Source organism: Lithobates pipiens, unplaced genomic scaffold (genome assembly GCF_037356315.1).
Source record: "Lithobates pipiens isolate NorthernLeopardFrog02 unplaced genomic scaffold, aLitPip1_a1.2 Scaffold_19, whole genome shotgun sequence".
Lineage (NCBI taxonomy): Eukaryota > Metazoa > Chordata > Amphibia > Anura > Ranidae > Lithobates > Lithobates pipiens.
In genome coordinates this window covers 373,950,952-373,967,888 of record NW_027507764.1, presented here as the reverse complement: position 1 = coordinate 373,967,888, position 16,937 = coordinate 373,950,952, and the positions used below count along the sequence as shown (strand labels likewise).

General features: G+C 40.9%; 1 protein-coding gene across 2 annotated transcripts in view; it reads left to right on the top strand.

Moving 5' to 3' along the window:
• Positions 1–16,482, top strand: part of RBFA (ribosome binding factor A) — a 39,143-nt gene extending 22,661 nt beyond the window's left edge. For both annotated transcript variants that reach the window (XM_077492308.1, XM_077492309.1), the window contains exons 5-7: positions 431–515; positions 1,771–1,841; positions 15,929–16,482. In XM_077492308.1, the coding sequence (XP_077348434.1) occupies positions 431–515; positions 1,771–1,841; positions 15,929–16,298 (526 nt within the window). In that variant the 3' untranslated portion in view covers positions 16,299–16,482. The remainder of the gene's footprint in view (positions 1–430; positions 516–1,770; positions 1,842–15,928) is intronic.
• The last annotated feature ends 455 nt before the right edge of the window (positions 16,483–16,937 follow it).

The window sequence follows — 16,937 nt, the reverse complement described above, 5'->3', positions numbered from 1 at the left end:
CAGCTGTGCTCTCACTGCGGGGGGGGGGGGGGGCGGGGGCCGTCAACGCCGGGAGAAGACCGTTATAGCAGCCCCTAGCGATAACCCCAAGAGAATGTGGCAGGCTGGATATACCCAAGTTGATCGATCGATAAACTTGGTACATTCAACCTGCCCAATAACAGTTCTAATCTGTGCCTGTTCCTGTTGAACCGGACGAGATTTAAACCAAGCATGGTGGGCCTCAAACTTTTTACAAAAGAACCTGGAAGCTGATTGGTTTCTATGCAGAGCTGAACTAGATTTTGCACTCTCCACTTTTAGTAAATCAACCCCATTGTCTTTGGAGTTGTACTGTTCACTGTGGCTTTAAGTTTTTAGTTGTTTTGGTTTTTAATGCATTCTAATGCATTCTAATTACATGTTTTTTTTTTGTTTTGTTTTTTCCAAGGCATCTCATGATAAGCCATCATGTTCTTGGCAATGTTCCACCAGTTGTGTTTCTGAGGGACAAGGAAGATGCCAAGAGGCAAGAGGTATGTGAAATAAACCACATCCGTTAAAGCGGAACTATACTCAACTGCACTCCAGCCAAGATCATGTCACACCTGCAGATTCCGAAGTTCTACATTGAACTGTGCATACATGGCTCAGTGTACAGTGCAGACAGGCAGGTATGAATACTTTTAACCCCTTCATGCCGGGAGTACACATATATGCGGCCTTCCAGTGGGGGGCCCTACTACCGAGTGGCCTCACGTGTACCGGAATGTAAACAAAGCTGTGCGAAGAGCACGTGCCCTGAACGCTCCTGGCACAGTTACTGCCGGTTAACAGAAAGATCCTGATCTCTACTTGCGATTGGGATCTTTCTGATCATGTGACGGTCATATGATCAAAAACACCACCCCACTTCCTGGCATCGGAAACCTCTTAAAGGGCCCGGAAGCACCAGCATTAAGGGGTTAATGTAGAAGAGGCATAGATTTCTCTTCTGTATTAAAAAAACCTGCTCACTCACAAAATGTTAAGTTCCACTCTAAGGCTAGCCATATAGTTATACAGTTTTCTTGTGCAATTTTCCTTTTTATTTACCAAAACCATATAATATGAGGTCAAACCTAAACACTTTTAATTTGTATGCAGTCAGGCAGGCTACATAGTTGAAATTAAATCTAAACTAAATTGAATAAGAAAATGTGTATATACTATGGCCAGTTTTAAGATAACTTCTAGGCAGCTATAAGTTATAAATGAATGCAGCTGTATTAATACTTCAATAAATTATTTTAATGATGTCTACCTTTTTTAGTGTTGGTGTTTAGATGCTCCGGTTTTGTGCAATATTGGATGTGAGAAATTCTGCTCTCAGAAAAATAATACTGCAATTTCTTTTTTTTTTTTATGCAAGAGGTGGGGGTAAATCGTCCCAAATAAGGACAAATGTTCTGGTGACTGCTAAGATGGGAATTTCTTTCTTGGGTAATTTTCTCTCATTTCCCGGTGTGTCTCAACAATAGAAAGTGAAGGTAAATCCCACTGGGACAGAGACTGCAAAAAATAGCCTGATGGGTTTTAACTTTCACAACCTTATTGAAGATTAGATGAAAAGCATATTTGGCTGTGCATACACTATACAGTAAAAATGTCAAATAAAGTATTTTCACATGCTTGTCTACAACCTGTGCTACTGAAAAATGTGGCGTTAATGGACATTTAACTAATATATATATATATATATATATATATATATATTATAATTTATTTTTTATTTTTTATTTTTTTTTGCAGGTTGAGGCTCTATTCACACTTTTACAATCTGAAGAGGATAAAGTCTCCTCAGTCAAAATGGATGTATCCAGGTACCTATTGCATACGCTACTGTGATTTTGTCTTTTAGACCATTGGTTTGTTGAAAGATTTTTCTTTTTTCCCTACCTTACATGATAGCAGATGAAAGAGAGGGAGGATGTTAAATAAACTTCATTTTGGTTCATGGCCAAAATGCTCTTTTGAAGTGGGGACCAGATTAAAATCATACAGCTCCTCTCTAAACTGCTCAGAAACCTTTGGGCGGCCATGAATGTGGCAGTGTAGTAGCATGTAGGTGAGTGGAGGGACCTGAAAGTAGGTGACCCCTGCTATAAGCATGTCTTTTCTTGGATTCTGCTATTTCAGGGGGAGAAGCTAGGAAATTGAGATGCTTGTCCTTGGGTACAGTGCCTTGAAAAAGTATTCATACCCCTTTAAAATTTTCCACATGTTGCAACCAAAAACGTAAATGTATTTTATGTGATAGACCAGCACAAAGTGGCACATAATTGTGAAGTGGAAGGAAAAAGATACATGGTTTTCAATGTTTTTTACAAATATCTGAAAAGTGTGGCATGCGTTTGTATTCAGCCCTCTTTACTCTGATATCCCTAACTAAAATCTAGTGAAACCAATTGCCTTCAGAAGTCACCTAATTAGTAAATAGACTCCACCTGTGTGCAGTTTAATCTCAGTATAAATACAGCTGTTCTGTGAAGCCCTCAGAGTGTTGTTAGACAAACCGAATCATGAAGTCCAAGGAACACACCAGACAGGTCATGGTTAAAGTTGTGGAAAAGTCTAAGGCAGGGTTAGGTTATACAAAAAAAAAAATCCCAAGATTTGAACATCTCACAGAGCACTGTTCAATCCATCATCCAAAAATTGGAAAGAGCATGGCACAACTGCAAACCTATCAAAACCTGTCCGTCCAACTAAACTGGCAGGCCGGGCAAGGAGAGCATTAATCCGAGAAGCAGCCAAGAGACCCATGGAGATATCCACAGCTCAGGTGGGAGAGTCTGTCCACAGGACAACTATTAGTCGGGCTATTCACAAATCTGGCATTTATGAAAGAGTGGCAAGAAGAAAGCCATTAGGAAGAAAAGAACGGCTACACACCACAGGAACGTTTGAAAGATTTTATTCCAAAAAATAGCAATAAACAGCCAACAAAGACAGTGTCTGAACCCAGGAGGAGACGTGTGCTTTCACACTGACCTCTGTGCTTCTTCAAACCTTTGAGGTCTGAGGTTAGTGTGAAACGCACGTGTCTCCTCCTGGGTTCGGACACTCTGTCTTTGTTAGCTGTTTATTGCTATTTTTTGGAATAAAATCATTCAAACGTTCCTGTGGTGTGCAGCCGTTCTTTTCTTCCTATTGATCATCGGTGGTGGGCCGTGGCTTGCAACCAGCACGTTCGGACTGTAGTGACTGCTCGCCTGCAGCGGCATCTTCCTTGTTTGAATAAGAAGAAAGTCATTGTTGAAAGAAAGCCATAAGAAGTCTCATTTTAAGTTTGCTAGAAGCCATGTAGGAGACACAGCAAACATGTGGAATAAAGTGCTCTGGTCAGGTGAGACCAAAATTTTTACCTTTTGGCCTAAAAGAAAAACTGTGTGTTGTGGAAAGCTAACCCTGCACATCACCCTGCACATCACCCTGCACATCACCCTGCACATCACCCTGAACCATACCATCCCCACCGTGAAGCATTGTGGTGGCAGCATCATGTTGCGGGAATGCTTTTCTTCAGCAGGGACAGGGAAGCTTGTAAGATTTGATGGAAAGATGGATGGAGCCAAATACAGGGCAATTTTCAAAGAAAACCTGTAAGAGTCTGCAGAAAACTTGAGATTGGGGCAGAGTTTCATCTTCCAGCAGGACAACTACCCTCAACATACAGCCAGAGCTACAATGGAATGGTTTAGGTCAAAGCATATTCATGTGTTAAACTGGCCCAGTCAAAGTCCAGACCTAAATCCAATTGAGAAACTGTGGCAAGACTTGAAAATTGCTATTCACAGACGCTCTCCATCCAATCTGACAGAGCTTTAGCTATTTTGCAAAAAAAGAATGGGCAAAAGTTTCACTCTTAGATGTGCAAAGCTGGTAGAGACATACCCAAAAAGTCTTGCAGCTGTAATTGCAGCGAAAGGTGGTGGTTGTACAAAGCATTGACTCAAAGGGGCTGAATACAAATGTACGTCACACTTTTCAGATCTTTATTTGTAAAAAACATTGAAAAACTTCTATAATTTTCCTTCTACTTCACAATTATGTGCCAGTTTGTGCTGGTCTATCACATAAAATCCCAATAAAAAACAAAAATTTTGAGTGGTATGAATACTTTTTCAAGGCACTGTATAACTTTTAGCTTTCAAACACTGGACCAGCATGTTTGATTAAAGAATCCTGTAATATTAAAGCCTCTGACATAAACATCCTAGAGGTTCTTTGGGGAAAAGATAATACAGTCTAATTAGTAACCTTCCAAATTTTGCCTGCAACCTCTGTCTTTGTTAGGGTATCCGCTAGAAAAACAAATATACTTCTGCCATTTTCCCAGTTTTAAAGGTTGTAAAGAGTGCAGTATATACACTGTTTAAATTTAAAGGAACACTTTGAAAACGCATTAAATCTCAATGGGGAAAAGTTTAATGCTGGATATCTATACGAATATGGACTGAGTAATGTGTTAGGAAGGAAAGGATGCCACATTGTTGGTGGAAATGAAAATTATCAATCTATAGAGGGCTGAACTCGAGGACAGCCCAAAAATCAAAGTGAAAAAATCATGCAATAGGCTATTACATTTTGCTGAAATTTCATTGCAGCAACTCAGAATGTTACTTGGAATTTGTTTGGACCCCACGTGCTTGTATGTATGCCTGACCATGTCTGGGCATGCTCCTAATGATGAGACGGCTGGTTTCCTGGGGTATAAACCCAGCCAAACCCCCCCCCCGATCTTGACCAGGCCATCACTGTGCTCCTGAACACTGGGGTGCAACCTGGCAGCGTAGGATGGACCAAAACATAGTGTTCCAGAAGTGTTCATTGAATGGTGTGGGGCCATTCAATGGTATCAATTCCTTCATCCTCCAGGAACTGGCTGCATACTCTCACCACATGATGCCGGGCATTGCCATGCACAAGGAAGAACCCAGGACACATTGCACCAACGTGGGGTCTGACAATGGGTCCAAGGATTTTATCCCGAAACCTAATGGCAGTCAGGGTTCCATTGTCTAGCCTGTAGAGGTCTGTGCCCCTCTCCATGGCTATGCATCCCCATACCATCACTGACCCACCACTAACCCAGTCATGCTGAACGATGTTATAGGTAGTATAACATTCTCCACGGCTTCTGCAGACCCTTTCACATCTGTCACATGTGTTCAGGGTGAACCTGTATGCATCTGTGAAAAGCGCAGGGCACCAATGGCAAACCTGTTCAATGACAAATGCCAATCGAGCTCCACGGTGTCGGGCAGTGAACATAGGGCCCACTAGAGGGCAGTTTCTGATTCTTTGATGAGACATTCACACCAGTGGTCTGTTGGAGGTAATTTTGTAGGGCTCTGGCAGTGCTCATCATGTTCCTCCTTGCACAAAGGAGCAGATATCGGTTCTGCTAATGGGTTAAGGACCTTCTATGGCCCTGTCCAGCTCTCCTAGATTAACTGCCTGTCTCCTGGAATCTCCTCCATGCTCTTGAGATTGTGCTGGGAGACACGGCAAACCTACTGGCAATGGTACATATTGATGTGCCATCTTCGAGGAGTTGGACTTCCTGTGCAACCTCCTAATAGCAGTGGTTCTCAACCTCAGTCCTCAAGTACCCCCAACAGGCCATGTTTTGGGAATTTCTCTAAGATAAAATAGCTGTCTAAAATACCAAGCCATTGACTCTGATTTTAAAGCACCTGTGCAAGATAAAGGAAAACCTGCAAACTTGGCCTGTTGGGGGTGCTTGAGGACTGAGGTTGAGAACCACTGCTCTATAGGGTCCAGGGTATCGCCTCATGCTACCAGTAGTGACACTGAGCCTAGCCAAATGCAAAACTAGTGAAAAACACTCAAAAGATGAGTAGGGGGGAAAAAAGGTCTGTGGCCTCCACCTGTAAAACCATTCCTATTTTGGAGGTTGTCTCATTGTTGCCCATCTAGTGCACCTGTTGTTAATCAGTTTCAGCTGCTTTGGTGTTAATGAAATTAACAGCCTCCTCTGCTATTTAACTTGCCAGATCAATATTCCAGGATTTTGACAATGCTATACTCTGATTAAAACTGTTCCTTTAATTTTTTTGAGCAGTGTACATGTGCGCACAGCACCCCATATTGACAGAAAAACACAGAATTGTTGACATTTTTGCAGATTTATTAAAAAATAAAAACTGAAATATCACATGGTCCTAAGTATTCAGACCCTTTGCTCGGTATTTAGTAGAAGTACCCTTTTGATCTAATACAGCCATGAGTCTTTTTGGGAAAGATACAACAAGTTTTTCACACCTGGATTTGGGGATCCTCTGCCATTCCTCCTTGCAGGTCCTTTCCAGTTTTGTCAAGTTGGATGGTAAAAGTTGGTGGACAGCCATTTTTAGGTCTCTCCAGAGATGCTCAATTGGGTTTAAGTCAGGGCTCTGGCTGGGCTATTCAAGAACAGTCACAGAGTTGTTGTGAAGCCACTCCTTCGTTATTTTAGCTGTGTGCTTAGGGTCATTGTCTTGTTGGAAGTTAAACCTTCAGCCCAGTCTGAGGTCCTGAGCAATATGGAGAAGGTTTTTCGTCCAGGATATCCCTGTACTTAGCCGCATTCATCATCCCCTTGATTGCAACCAGTCGTCCTGTCCCTGCAGCTGAAAAACACCCCCACAGCATGATGCTGCCACCACCATGCTTCACTGTTGGGACTGTATTAGACAGGTGATGAGCAGTGCCTGGTTTTCTAAACATATACCACTTAGAATTAAGGCCAAAAAGTTCTATCTTGGTCTCATCAGACTAAAGAATCTTATTTTTTTACCATCTTGGAGTCCTTTGGGTGTTTGTTTTATTTTTTTTTAGCAAACTCCATGCGGGCTTTCATGTGTCTTGCACTGAGGAGAGGCTTCTGTCGGGCCACTCTGCCATAAAGCCGACTGGCGGAGGGCTGCAGTGATGGTTGACTTTCTACAACTTTCTCCCATCTCCCGACTGCATCTCTGGAGCCAAGTCACAGTGATCTTTGGGTGGTTCTTTACCTCTCCCACCAAGGCTTTTTCCCCAATAGCTCAGTTTGGCCAGACAGCCAGCTCTAGGAAGGGTTCTGGTCGTCCCAAACATCTTCCATTTGACCACTTCAGCCCCGGATGATTTTACCCCCTTCCTTGCCAGAGCACTTTTTGCGATTCGGCACTGCGCCACTTTAACTGACAATTGCGCAGTCATGCGACGTTGCACCCAAACAAAATTGACGTCCTTTTTTCCCCCCCAAAAATACAGCTTTATTTTGGTGGTATTTGATCACCTCTGCGTCTTTTTTATTTTTTGCGCTATAAACAAAAGAAGAGCGACAATTTTGAAAAAAACACAATATTTTTTACTTTTTGCTATAATAAATATCCAATTTTTAGAAAAAAAAATGTTTTCCTCAGTTTAGGCCGATACGTATTCCTCTACATATTTTTCATACAAAAAATCACAATAAGCGTATATTGATTGGTTTGTGCAAAAATTATAGCATCTACAAAATGGGGGATAGATTTATGGCATTTTTTTAATTTTTTTTTTTTTTATTATTACTAGTAATGGCGGTGATCTGCGATTTATTTATTTTTTTATTTAATTTTTTTTCGTGACTGCGACTTTATGGCGGACACATCGAACACTTTTGACACATTTTTGGGACCATTCACATTTACACAGCGATCGGTGCTATAAAATTGCACTGATTACTGTGTAAATGTGACTGGCAGGGAAGGGGTTAACACTAGGGGGTGCTGCAGGGGTTAATTATGTTCCCTGGCAGTTATTCTAACTGTGGAGGGGGGGACTCACAAGGGGTGTGAGTCCCCTCCCTCCTGAGTCCCCTCTCTCTGTACTGAGAATACACCATCCGTCTCCTCTCCTCTGACATTATGTGGATCTGTGTGTTTACATACACAGATCCACGTTCCTGCTGTGTTCCCGAGCAATCGCGGGTGCCCGGCGGACATCACGGCCGCCGGGCATGAGCACCGGGTCCCGAGCGACACCACGGGCGTGCGCCCCCTAGATGACCGGGAATGAGAGGAAGTCATATGACGCCCATCCAGGATGGGAGATCCCATCTGCGGGCGTCATATTACAATACGCCGGTGCTAAGTGGTTAAGGATTATGGAGGCCACAGAGCTCTTAGGAACCTTAAGTGCAGCAGAAATTTTTTGTAACCTTGGCCAGATCTGTGCCTTGCCACAATTCTGTCTCTGGGCTCTTCAGGCAGTTCCTTTGACCTCATGATTCTCATTTGCTCTGACATGCACTGTGAGCTGTAAGGTCTTATATAGACAAGTGTGTGGCTTTCCTAATCAAGTCCAATCAGTATAATCAAACACAGATGGATGAAGGTGTAGAACCATCTCAAGGATGATCAGAAGAAATGGACTGCACCTGAGTTAAATATGAGTGTAACAGCAAAGGGTCTGAATACTTAGCACCATGTGATATTTTAGTTTTTCTTTTTTTCTTTGTTAATAAATCTGCAAAAATGTCAACAATTCTCTGTTTTTCTGTCAATATGGGGTGCTGCGTGTACATTAATGAGGGAAAAAAATGAAATTAAATGATTTTAGCAAATGGCTGCAATATAACAAAGAGTGAAAAATTTAAGGGGGTCTGAATACTTTCCATCCCCACTGTATATACAGTTAAGTCCATATATATTTGGACACAGGCACCATTTTAGTATTTTTCAGGTATTTACCCAAACATATTCAAGCTATAGTTATATAATGGATATGGGCTAAAAGTGCACACTCTCGGGTTTAATTTGAGGGTATGTACATCCAAATCAGAGGAAGGGTTTAGGAATTACAGCTCTTTAAAAATAAAAAATAAAAAAATAATAATAATAATAAAAAAAAAAAACGACCCCCCCCCCCTTTTTCAAGGAAACAAAAGTAATTGGACAATTGAATCAAAAGCGGTTTCATGGCCAGGTGTGGGCTGTTCCTTTGTTACTTCTTCATCAATTAAGTAGGTAAAAGGTCTGGAGTTGATTAAATTTGTGGTATTTGCAATCTATTGCTGTGAACCTAAGGAGCTGTCCATGCAAGTGAAACAGGCCATTGTAAGGCTTCTAAAACTAAACTAATCCATCAGAGAGATGGCAGCCTCATTAGAAGTGGCCAAATCTGGTACATTCTGAAGAAAGAAAAACCATACTGGTGAGCTCAGCAACATTTAAAAAGGCCTGGATATACATGGAAGACAACGGGGTGGATGTTTGCAGAATCCTTACTATGGTAAAGAAAATCCCATTCACAACATCCAGACAAGTGAAGGACACTCTCCAGGAGGTGGGCGTATCATTGTCAACGTCTAAAATCAAGAGAAGACTTCACGAGAGGAAATACAGAGGGTTCACCACAAGGTGCAAACTATTCAAAAGCCTGAAGAATAGAAAAGCCAGATTAGACTTTGCCAAAAAAATATCTAAAAAAGACAGACCAGTTCTGGAAAATCATTCTTTGGATGGATGAAACCAAGATTAATTTGTATCAGAATGACAGGGAGAAAAGTGTGGAGGCTTGGAGCAGCTCATGATCCAAAGCACACAACGTCATCTGTAAAACATGGTGGAGGCAGTGTGATGGCATGGGCATGCATGGCTTCCAGTGACACTGGGTAATTGGTGTTGATTGATGTGACAGAAGACCAAAGCAGCCAGATGAATTCTGCAGTGTTTAGAGATATATTGTCGGCCCAGATACAGCCAAATGCAGCAAAGTTGATTGGATGGCGCTTCACAGTACAGATGGGCAGTGATCCAAAACGCACTGCAAAAGCAACCCAGGAGCTTTTGAAGGAAAATACGTGGAATAATCGTCGATAGTCAAGTCAATCACCTGATTGCAACCCAATTAAGCATGCATTTCACTTGCTGAAGGCAAAAATAAAGACAAAGACCCACAAACAAAGAACAACTGAAGACAGCTGGAGTTAGAGCCTGGAAAAGCATCAGAAAAGAGGAAACCCTTTGGTAATGTCCATGGGTTTCAAACTTCAGGCGGTCATTGCCAGTAGAGGATTCTCAACAAATTATTAAAAATGAAAATTTTATGATTATAATCATTTGTCCAATTACATTTGAGCCCCTGAAAATGGGGGGGGGGGGGCTGTGTATAAAAATGGTTGCAGGTCCTAAAAGTCTGCACTTCAAATTAATTTGGATTGTTATGTTTTAATTTTATTCTGGTGGCATACAGAGCCAAATGTATGAAAATTGTGCCTGTGTCCAAATATATATATGGACCTAACTGTATGTATGTGTAAATTTTTTATATATATATTCTCTTGTGACAACACTGTCCCCTCAAAATAACTCAACATGCAGCCATTAATGTCTAAACTGCTGGCAACAGATGATGCACAAGAAAACCAGCAAACAGTTTGACGACAAGCAGACTAGTGGTATACTGGAACCATGTCCTGTGGTCTGATGACACCAAGATGAATTTATTTGGTTCAGATGGTGTCAAGCGTGTGTGGCAGAAACCAGTTGAGGGATACAAAGAGAAGTGTGTCTTTCCTACAGTCAAGCATGGTGGTATCATGGTCTGGGGCTGCATGAGTGCTGCCGACACTGGGAAGCTACAGTTCATTGAGGGAACCATGAATGCCCACATGTACTGTGACATACTGAAGCAGAACATGATCCCCTCCCTTCAGAGACTGTTTCGCAGGGCAGTGTTCCAACATAACGACCCCAAACACACCTCCAAGACAACCACTGCCTTCTAAAGAAGCTGAGGGTAAAGGTGGACTGGCCAAGCATGTCTTTAGACCTAAACCTTATTGAGCATCTGTGAGGAATCCTCAAAAGGAAGGTGGAGGAGCACAAGGTCTCTAACACCCACCACCTCCATGATGTCATCATGGAGGAGTGGAAGAGGACTCCAGTGGCAACCTGTGAAGCTCTGGTGAACTCCATGCCCAAGGGGGTTAAGGTAGTGCTGGAACAAAATGGTAGGCACACAAAATATGGACACTTTGGGCCCAATTTGGACATTTTCACTTAAGGGTGTACTCACTTTTGTTGCCAGCAGTTTAGACATTAATGGCTGTGTGTTATTTTGCAGGGACAGCAAATTTACACTGTTCTACAAGCTATACACTCACTACTTTACATTGTAGCAAAGTGTAATTTCTTCAGTGTTGTCACATGAAAAGATATAATATTTACAAAAATGTGAGGGATCCCCCGCCAGCGAGCCTGGCTTCTCCTCTTATCGGAAGCCTCTTGCTATTGTGGAATTCCGGTGTGCTCAATCCCGAGACACGCAATCTGACTCAGCCCTGTACCCCTTCGCCACCACATCATAACCTTCTCCCCCATCCCACAAAAACTGTAGCTGTTGACTTTCACCTGTCCCAGGATCCAGTGGTGTGCTCACCCCAGTCATGTTCTCCCTGTGTCCTCCCTCGCCGGATTCACAATGCGCATGCACGAGCGGCGCTGCGGTCTGTGACTAGTCCCAGAGTCTTCTGGGACCTATCGTGTCCCGGAAGACCTCAGAAAGGAAAGGGGAAAGAGAACTTCTGCTTCTGATCACGTCAATTGGAGCATTAGTAGGAGAAGGTACCTGTCAAAATCGGTGTATGGATGTACATGTTGCATTGTGTACATGCATATGGCTCTTTTGGCCTCTGCCACTGCTCAGAGATGATGTGTAAATATGAACGTGTAAGTCATTGATTACACACTATTGATTTTACATGTCGGTCCCTCTGATAGCTTTGGGAGGAGCTGTTTACGTCTATGTGGAATTTGATTGGCCAAGCCAATCAAATGATACACAGGCAGAAAGTGCTGCTCCCACTGGCCGTCAGAACAGACCTCATGGGGAACTTGCTGACTGTATTAATGTTGGTGGCAAGATTGGCGTCCTTGGTTGCTAGAATACAGGTGGCAGAAACTGCTAGCTGTGGTGGCCAACAAACTATTTACACTATGATTGTACACATGTAAACGTTCAAACGTTACATATGTGCAAATCACATATACACAGAATCTCACTGGCAGCTTAGAAATCTGTTGCACACAGTCCCATACAGTGTAAAGACCTGTTTGTTGTCATTTTGTTCTGCGTGTAGACAGCTTATTAAAAAGAATTGATACACATGTCCGCACAGGTACGAACAGACGAGTTCACAAACGCGAAACCTGTGTGTCTGTACCTGTCAAAGTTGGCTGTCTGGGTGGGTTCTAATAGCCAATGCATACCTATTCACTTTAAATGGGCTCCCGGGATGCAGTTTAGGGTTAGGACAAAAAGTAAACAAACGTCTCTTCACACTCTATGGGGCCGAGCATCCATGTGAATGATCCCTTAAATGTAAGCACAAAATTATTTACAGTAAGTTCATCTCTTTCACAAAACTCTAATTTTGTCTTTTAAATCAAACCTGTTTGTGTTAAAGGTGAACTCAATCTAAAATGATTTTGTTTTATTCATTTTTATGTGGGAGTAAAAGTGGGTTGAATCAAAAGCCCAGGACCGGATGGTCTATCTGTTGGTTATTATAAATCATTCCAAAAATTGCTGCTACCTATTTTCACAACCACATTTGATGAATATTCCACATCTATAACACCCCCAAGAGATTTATTGATGGCACACGTTACGGTCATCCCCAAACCTGGCAAAGATCCCTTATTGGTGCCTAATTACAGACCGATATCCCTACTAAATGTAGACCTTAAATGGTATGCAAAAATCCTGGCAAACAGATTACTTCCCCTAATCCCTGACCTTATTCACCTCGACCAAGTAGGTTTTATTCCGGGCAGAGAGGCGAGGGATAATACCCTTAAAGCCATTAACATCCACCACTGGCTCACCAAATCTAAACAAAAAGGATTCTTTTTGTCGTTGGACGCGGAGAAGGCGTTCGATAGAGTGGCCTGGGATTATATGTCGGAATCCTTGAAAACAATTGGCATCCCAGATCGTATGCTTAATTATATTCTTATGCTATACTCCAATCCCACGGCGAGAATTCGCATTAATGGCCACCTATCGAACGCCTTTCCCATTTCCAATGGCACACGACAGGGATGCCCCCTCTCCCCACTTATTTTTGTACTCACCTTGGAACCACTCCTTCGATGCATCAGAGCAAATCCAGATATCAAAGGCATCGATATACATTCCCGTACTTACAAACTAGCTGCTTTCGCAGATGACGTACTTTTGTTCCTCACAGAGCCACTGACAACCCTACCGAAAACTTTTGACAACACTCAATCACTTTAACCAATTATCCCATCTCAAAATCAATCTTACAAAATCCCAGGCACTAAATATCACCTTATCCTCTGAACAATGCTCACAGTGTCAGAACAATTTCCCTATCAAATGGAACACTCACACCATCTCATATTTAGGAATCCAACTACCGTCCTCTCTAAAAGATCTATATGACACAAACTACCTACCTTTACTGCGTAATATTACTAATGACCTTAAAAAATGGTCTACTGGTATTTTCTCTTGGTTTGGGAGAACAGCTATACTCAAAATGAACATTTTACCAAGGGTTTTATACCTTTTTCAAACGATCCCTATCAAGCTTCCATCCACGTTTTTCTCAACATATAGAAGAATATGCACCAATTTTATTTGGGGTTCCACACGTCCCAGATTGAATTACCTCAAACTAACCTTTCCCAAGCTTAGTGGAGGACTTGGTCTTCCAGATGTGGAAAAATATCATCAAGCGGCCCATTTAACAAGAATTGTAGATTGGAACCTACATTCCTCCACCAAAGATTGGGTCCAATTGGAAAATTCCTTATCTAAAATTCCAATTGCACAACTACCTTGGATAACATGTAATCACACTCCAACAATACACAAAACACACCCCTTGATCAATTCTACGCTTTTTACTTTTCGAAAGGCTTGCAAAAAATATAATATCTCATCCATTTCAGGTCCAATGACACCGATCATACTCAACCCTGCATTTGCTCAGGGAATGCGGGAGCCCTTACTGAAGATTCAATGGCCTTACAAACAGATCAGAGCCCATCATTTCTTTAAAATCGACAATCTACTTTCCTATAATGAACTATCGAACCTCCTTAGACCAAACACAATTACATACGAAAAGTATCTTCTAATCAAAAATTTCCTTGACTCGCGATCTCCAAACATAGAATGGTCCAGGGCTCTCACCCCTTTTGAAGATATGTGTCAAAAATCTGAACCACATAAACACTTAATTTCTTTTACCTATGCATTATTGTTCCCATCTCAAATGCAATGGAATGATTGGACCTCCATGAAATGGTCCAATGAGTTATCTATTAACTTCACTCGTAGAGAATGGGAAACAATATACACAATTGTACACAAAGGGTCTCTGAATGTTTACGCACAAGAAAATGCTTATAAACTCATTACCAGATGGTATAGAACCCCTCTCAAACTCCATCATATTTTTCCTTCTGTATCCTCACAATGCTGGCGATGTGGAAATGAACAAGGCTCTTTATTACACATATGGTGGTCTTGCAGCAAGATCCAACCTTTCTGGAAGAAAGTTCATGCTTTAATACAAACCATCACCACATACAAACTAGACTACACACCAGCACAATTTCTTTTACACTATCCTGCAAAACCAAAACGTACCTACCTGCACTCTTTGACTATGCACATGATCATGGCAGCTAACATGTGTATCCCTAGAAAGTGGCGCTCATCTACCCCACCATTAATAAGAGATTGGTTAGAGCGCATCCAAAAAACTGCTGAAATGGAAGAATTGATCCATCAAGCAAGAGACACCCCTTCCAAATTTATACATACATGGTCTTGTTGGCAACACTTTACCACCACACAAGAATATCACGCTTTGCTTAATGGATGAAGATAATTTAATTCATCATTTAAATGGATTTTACCAAGTCATGAATATGCTTGAATCCTTTTCACACCTCTATTAACCTTTTTTATGTTTGAATATATATAATTGTATTTCCTTACTTTAGAAAACAACGGTTGTATTTACACTTAGCTCCTTGGGGAGTCTCATACCATATTTACACCTGTTGATATCTGCCAACACTCCTGGATTTTACTCTCCTTCCAAGAAACCTTCTCTCCTACGATACTATCCTTCCCTCTCTCAGATAGATCCTTATGATAGACACATTGTTTTGTTACAGTTTCTGTTTACTTTATGTAGTTACTTTCCAATCCTAACTTCATACCTACACACTATTCCTTTGACCAACTTTTCATACACTTTGATCCTATGCTATATTATAGTATCCGGTCACAGTGAGTTCCCATTTGGGGTGACTGGATACTTATTTTTTTTTCACAATAAGCTCTTTCATATATATTTATGTGTATATATATATGTATTTATATATATATATATATATATGCTATTTATTTTTTATTTTTTTCTCTTCTCTTCTCTCAATTTATTTTGTTTTGTAACTCTTGATATTGAATGTTACATTTTAGCATAACGCTTACTTCAAAGTTAGACTTAATTATTTTGTTTTACAACTTCGTAGATTGCTATTTGTAAAGATCTACGTTTTCCAATCTGCTTTCAATCATTTGTTTATATTAATATACTGTTATCTATATTGTATATCTGACAAAATCGAATAAAACATTATTGAAAAAAAAAAAAAAAAAAGTGGGTTGAATCACCTTTTGGATACTTGTGTAAATAATGAAGATTCTGCTTTTTAATGGTCACATCAGCTGGGTGTTATTGGACATGTATGTGGAAAGACCAAGGACAGCATGTTAACCAGTTTTTGCTAGTAACTATGCAAAATGTAAATATCACTTTCAGGTAGAGCTGACCTTTAAATTGTATGTGCTATATTATGTTTAACAAATATCTGTTTTGTTTAAGGAAACTGGATACAGAAGCCCTTAAAGAAGTGTCTGCATTTCAGCTACCTTTCTTTGGTATTGATCATGCAGAACTTAACCAACAAATTTTAGCTTACAAGAAAAAAATGAAAGCCAGGGTAATTGAAGCTGACAGCAATGAACATTCTCAGCGACAGCTTGAACAACTTGCGGCAATTAGGAAAGAAAAGTTTCAAAGGATAAAAATGAAAAAACAGAAGTGGTCTTCTTATGACCTCAGCCCACGGGATTATCAGTTGCTCAGTGCCATGGACTCTGAGGAACAAGAGGAGATGGACTTTGAGCTACATGCTGACCAAGTGACCATACTTGAAGAAGAGGAACCAAATGGCGACATCTCTCAAAAATAAGCATTTAATAGTGGCTGAATCTGCCAAGAGCAAACCTATTATTTTTTTTTTTTTTTTTTTTTTTACCTTTTTTGCTATTATAACTTAGACACTGCTACATTGGAATTTTGTCCTGGATTATTTGTACCTTTCAATACGTTGTGAAAAGTCTGTACATTTTAATGTTAACAGATTTTTTTTGTTGCGTTGCTGGTTTACATATATCCAGGGTGGAGGAAGGCTAATGGGAAGGCAAAAGGGGGGGGGGACAAACAAACAAAAAATGGGGTGAAAGATGGGGAGATGGAAGGTATGTACTGTGACTACGATATACAGCAGTATTTGGACTTCTAGTGTAGTATTTCAGAAGACAAATTCACAAGATTCTGCAGTTCTTAATAAGCAATGCCAGATAATAGTCAATAGTACATTGTGCAGACATTAGCAGGAAATGGTAGATTATAGCCACAGGGAAAAAAGGGTTTCTTAGCACAAGCAGGGAGGCAGCATGTTCAAGGGTAGAAGGCACCTTTAAGAGATATACAAACAGAAAAAAACAGCGCCAACCTAAGTGCAGTATAATAAAACACAGGTATTTATTCACAAGGTAATCCACTCACTCTCTATTGGAGTAAAACAGGCACATCGTTTATATGGTCA